This window comes from Misgurnus anguillicaudatus, unplaced genomic scaffold (genome assembly GCF_027580225.2).
Source record: "Misgurnus anguillicaudatus unplaced genomic scaffold, ASM2758022v2 HiC_scaffold_29, whole genome shotgun sequence".
In the NCBI taxonomy this organism is placed as follows: Eukaryota; Metazoa; Chordata; class Actinopteri; order Cypriniformes; family Cobitidae; genus Misgurnus; species Misgurnus anguillicaudatus.
This window is the reverse complement of record NW_027395279.1, coordinates 12030046-12036045: the sequence shown is the minus strand read 5'-3', so window position 1 is coordinate 12036045 and position 6000 is coordinate 12030046. Positions and strand designations below refer to the sequence as shown.

Genomic DNA, 6000 nt, shown 5'->3' with positions numbered 1-6000 from the left:
AATGCCGTACATATACAGAAATAATCTGTTTTATGTTAAAATAGCTCTGCGGCCCTCCGACAAGATGTCCATCTCAGAAATGGCCCAAAGCCAATTTGAGACCCCTGCTTTAGGCACTTGGTGCAGTAAACTTCCGAAACATGGAGCTTGTTTTTGAATTGGTTAATAGAAAAAAACGGGCTTGGTAAAAGTCCTGGTTGAGCCACAGAAAGTTCAGGCTCAGGATTTTTTTTCACTTTAAGTCCTGGAGGCGTTGCCAAGCCATCAGGACTGCCTTTGCATAGGGCCCGGGACCTTATGCCATGCCCCTGAGTGGAGGTACATTGTTTCACAGAGGAAGTCTTGAGGTTTTATCACAGAGTGTTTAATGTTTAAGTGTCAATCATCAGTAGATCAGTATGGAGTTGATTTCTCTTCCTCTAGTTCTCTGTGAGTATTATTTTCTCTCTATGGATTTAACTACACATCAATTACTCTCACATTGTCTACAGGATCAAGTCATTTGCTCATCCTGTATTTTTACAAAATCTTTTCATGCTCCTCTCAGAGTTTGAATCTTTATCTCATGATATATGAATGAATAATGTTTGTGTAAGATAGCTTGTGTGCATATAGCGTTGTTTGTGTGTGTGAAACAGAAATGAATGTGTTATTATGTTATATATATGAATAAGGGACATTAGTGTGTTTGTTCATTTTTGTTTTGCACATCTATTGTTCAATTGGCCACAAGTACATATAACAGATGATAAGTGTGTACTGTATATCCACTATTTATGATGTGAAACTCAGATGTTCGCTAGTGCTGTTGCTGTAATCAGAACAGTTGAACAGAAAACTTTGTTTGATGAGATCCATAAACGGCACAAACAGCAGCATGAGAAAATCTTATGGGAAATGTAAACATACAGTATAAACTTGCTTTATATTTATAGATAGTGTTTTTGAACAATCCAAATCAATTCAGATAATTTAGTATTAAACTACTAGTTTAAGGTCTGGCTGGAGCAATGACCGTTGAATCTGATTTAATGTTGCATATCATAACACAGGGGCGTCGCTAGACCCCTTTTACTGGGGCACGTGCCCCAGTGTAAATCTTTTGTGCCCCTGTGTAAATCTCAAGTTTACATTTTTAGCAGTTAACTAGTGTATTCCTTTACAAAGATAATCGCGGCAAAATGGATCTATATGCAATGTAGCTACCCAATTCACGTTTGAAAAAGCGACGCAGCAGTCACACTGACACGTGCACGCACCAATTCATATGAGGTGCCCCTAGGGACTTTCTTTAGAATTACCATGTATATACATGTACTTTTCCTCTCACATACACAAATGAAACCAAATTCATTCACATACTATAATTAAATGCTCACACACATACAAGTGAAATGCTTTTACAAACACAACTGAAACGCTCTCACACAACTGAAAATATTACATTCACAAACACAACTGAAATGGTCTCACACACACAACTGAGATGCTCTCATACATACAATTGAAAATATAACGCTCACACACACACAACTGAAATGCTCTCACACACACAAGTGAAACGCTCTCACACACACAACTGAAACGCTCTCACACACACAACTGAAACGCTCTCACACACACAACTGAAACGCTCTCACACACACAACTGAAACGCTCTCACACATACAACTGAAACGCTCTCACACACACAACTGAAACGCTCTCACACACACAACTGAAACGCTCTCACACACACAACTGAAATGCTCTCACACATACAACTGAAATGCTCTCACACACACAACTGAAACGCTCTCACACACACACAACTGAAACGCTCTCACACATACAACTGAAACGCTCTCACACACACACAACTGAAACGCTCTCACACACACAACTGAAACGCTCTCACACACACACAACTGAAACGCTCTCACACATACAACTGAAACGCTCTCACACACACAACTGAAACGCTCTCACACACACAACTGAAACGCTCTCACACATACAACCGAAATGCTTTCACACACACAACTGAAATGCTCTCACACACACAACTGAAAAGCATTTCAGTATGTTGTGTGAAATCATTTCAGTATGTTGTGAAAGACTTAACAACCGGATACATACTAGGGACAAACTCTCCTGGAAAAGCACTTCTGATATTACTAATACAACTTTTGTTTCTCAACAAATAATTGTATCATGTTTGGTATTATTTTCAATTTAAAGGTACTTTATTGGCATGATTGTTTGTAGTCACAATATTGCCAAGCATATACATTAAACGCAATAGTAACAAACACAAAGGTGGAATTTCAATAAGGTGATGAAGTACTAAATACATCTGAATCAGAGAATATTTATTATAGAAAACAGAATTTAAGATATGAACATTCGAAGTAAATAAATGTACATTTTAAACAGAGACACGTGAAAGGTAAAATAAAAGTGCTGTACAGATCAGGGCTGTAGTTTATTATTGAAACTGTTTAAATAAATTTAGCAGCAGCTAATGGATGTGTCACGGGTGAGACAAGATGAGGCAAGGTACGGATCCAAATGCAGTTTTATTCCAGTGTAAAAGTGAAAAAAGGCAACAAAACATGAACTAGGGAACACAAGGGACAAGCTACATCAAACAACAATCCACAAACACAGAATGAATAAGCACGGTATATATGCATGACTAAGACCAATGACAAAGCAGAAACAATCAGTAACTAGGACAACACACAAGGGGAGAAGCATGATTACAATGAATATCCATGGTTACAAACAAGGGGGCGGAGACACTAATTAACACCGGGAGATACAACTAGGAACAAGGGTATACATGAACACAGGTTAAACACAGGTACACAGAGACATAAAATAAACCCAAAACATAAGTATAACAAAACACAGGGACACAGGGAACACGTTACATAGCCCCCCCTCTAAAGGGCGGCTTCCAGACACCCACCAGAAAGAAAACCCCCCAAAAAACATAAGTCCAGGTGGGCGGTGGTATGGTGGTGCCCGGGTTACAGGTGTCCAAATGTTGAGGTGCGTTCAGGGGTCGTGGAGATAAAGTCTCTCATGAGAGGACGAATGTCCAGGGACTTCAAAATTTCTGTGTGGGCATACATCAACGAAAGGTGTGTGAGTCTTTTCTGGGTCATGGTGCTGCGTACCCATGTCTTCAAAAGACGCAAGGTGGAGAAAGTGCACGGATGAGGCAACAGAGATGGGTAGGCACAGACATAACTCGATCAGTTTTTCTGTCTCTGAAAACATAGCTCTTCTTTGTGGCTGGAGCTTTGACAAACATGATGCTACATCTTGGACTGTGGCACACTTAGACCCTCTGTCTTTTGTGACATCCTCAAACTGCTTGGCGATGCTTGGCCTAAGCATTTTAAGCTAAAGTTCAAGGCGGTCTGTGTCAAGCTCCTCCGGGAGCTGAAGGGCCTCCAGATTGACGCTACTTCCCTCTGCTGCTTTGATAACAACCCTCTCTCGCTTCGCGGCCAGCTTCATACTGGCCTGATCGAATTTTTTTCCAGCTCCGCCGATATCACATCAATAGCTTCGAAAAAGCTACGTCGCCAATCCCCTGTTTGTGCGCCATGCGCCACTGCCTCTGGCTCTTTAGTTTGGACGAAGGCGAGCTGGGGTTTTGCTCACTCTAGGTGTGGTTGTGTCTGGCATTTTCAGGGAGGATTGTGATGCGCAGGTTTCAACCTTGCTGATCAGCTCGTCCATAACGGCATCATCCCGGAGTGTGGCTATTTGTTCTCTTAGCACATCTGTGCATTCAAGTGCACCTTGCGCACTTGCTGTGGCACTCTGTAGGCTTGTGGCAACTGCTTCACAGGGCTCGAACAGGGCATGGCAGCATAAAAGACCGAAATATGTTCTCCCTTTTAAAGCCTGTTTGTAAAGTCCCCCGATCTTTGCTCTACTGTCCCCCTGACACTCTTGTCATCCTTCAGCTCATGCAGTGTAGTCAGGAGAGTGGGGTAAGCTGCAATGACGCGTTTAATGGACATGTCACGGATACACCACCTTGTCGGGCAAAGGCCTAAGATGTTGACAGCAACCTCATCACAGCCAAAAAACGATTGGTAGAGCTGTTTTCGCTTTGATGATTCTCTAATAACAGATGAGACACCCTGAACAAAGTTCAAAGTATCGGCCACAAGACTCACTTCACGCGCGGCTTCTTGGAGAATAAAATCCAGTGAGTGGTTGCTGCAATGCACATAAAGTGAGTGCGGGTTTAAATCTTTAATCCGAGCTTGCACGCCTGAAAAACACCCTGACATATTAACTGCTCCATCAAAACAAAATCCTGTGATGCGTTCAATGGGGATATTTAGTCTTAAAAATATATCCTTGATGCAACTGAGAAGAGTTTCTCCAGTGCTGTCCCGGGCGTTATAAAATCCCAAAAACACAGTGTGAGGCTCCAAGCTGCTGTCAACATGTTTCAGACTGCAGGAGAACTGCTCAGTGGTGCTAATGTCAGTTGTACCGTCGGCTGTGAGGCCATAAAAACGGCACTGCGATGAGCGGGCAACAATTTCCCTCTGGATAGCATTTGCAAACTTTTCAATTATTTCATTTTGTATAGTGTCCGACATCCAGTTGTCTTTTCCTTCTATCCACTTTCTTTCTTCAGAGAGATCATAGGTGCGCTCCAGCATCAATTCATAAAGTATTCCTTCGTGTGCTGTGTCTCCCCTGAAGGTAATTCCCTTGCTGCCAAGGAATAGGGTGGTCCTGAAGAGAAGCTCCAAACAGTGTCGCGCAGTAGCTTGCTTTCTGGCATGAGCGCTGGATAAGTGAGCATATATGGGGACATCATACAAAGCGGCCAACTTTTGTATTGACTCGCTGTACAACTCTGATCTCTCATGCTCGTAAAATTTTTCAGAGGCTTTACGCCAATTTGAAAAGCCGGCATTCACGAAAGGGTTGTCTTTCTTAAATTTGTCTCTTGGTATGACTTTTTTTTCGACTGCCGTCAGGCAAACGAAACACAAAATATTATCAGCCTCTTTCACATAATGCAGCCACTGCCATCTAGCAAACCAAGCCGGTGTCACAGAACGTGAGAGTTTCATTACCACAACGCCGTTCAGGAAATTTGAAACCACATGTTGGCTGGAAGGGCTGGTCTAATCCAATCACGCTTGGTTGGGTTGCGGGTGCTGGGCAGGCCGGTGCAACTGCAGGCATAGGCGGGCAAACAGTCTCCTCATTCGGGCTGCTCTCCGTTGTCATGGTTGCAGTACGGTTCTTCTTAATCACGTCTCCTGGTGGTTTTAAAAAAAAATCTGAAATCCGTTTCTGTGTCATATTTCCTTCTGTCATTAGATTAGACTATATGTATGCTGCATGGAATAAGCGGGAAAGCTCTTTACTCGGCGACCGCTAGCCTGTCTGCCTGACGTAGACAACGCAACTTACAAATCTGTGTTGATTAGGTTTTAAAGTAATGAAATTAAAATACAAAATACACGTAATAGCCTTCATGTGTCAAAATAATTTCCTTAAATATTAATAAGGAATTTATAAATTGTGCAAAAATATTTTTATTACAATTAAAAAAAAATCTCTCTCTCGCCAGTAGCACCTGCAGCACCCCCACTTCCCGCGGCCATGGATTGGTATTTCTCTTTCTTGTAAACCAAAAAGGATTTTCATAATAAAGTTTTCTGAAATTCTTAGTAAATCATATGCTTTCCTATCAGGTTGTAAGAATTTGCTTTACAATTATAAATAATATATGAAATAAAAACAATGAAAATGGAGTCAAATAAACTTTAATTCAACAAACGTAAAACTTTCAAAGAGAATAATTGTTGTCTGAGGAGCCTTGAATGTTTTATTTCTTCCAGTTCACAACACCTGGAACACACACAACAACAGAATTGTTAGATATTTTATATGTTCATGAAAAGGTTACACAAGTTAGCATAAGCAATCTTTCCTACAGTACTAAGACACTTACCATCAAGCCAT

General features: G+C 41.4%; 1 protein-coding gene across 4 annotated transcripts in view; it reads left to right on the top strand.

Annotated features, from left to right (window-relative positions):
- The first annotated feature begins 321 nt into the window (after positions 1-321).
- LOC141362787 (obscurin-like) overlaps positions 322-6000 on the top strand; it is a 537091-nt gene continuing 531412 nt past the window's right edge. For all 4 annotated transcript variants that reach the window (XM_073865032.1, XM_073865030.1, XM_073865031.1 and 1 more), the window contains exon 1: positions 322-429. In XM_073865032.1, coding sequence (XP_073721133.1) covers positions 399-429 — 31 coding nt within the window. In that variant the 5' untranslated portion in view covers positions 322-398. The remainder of the gene's footprint in view (positions 430-6000) is intronic.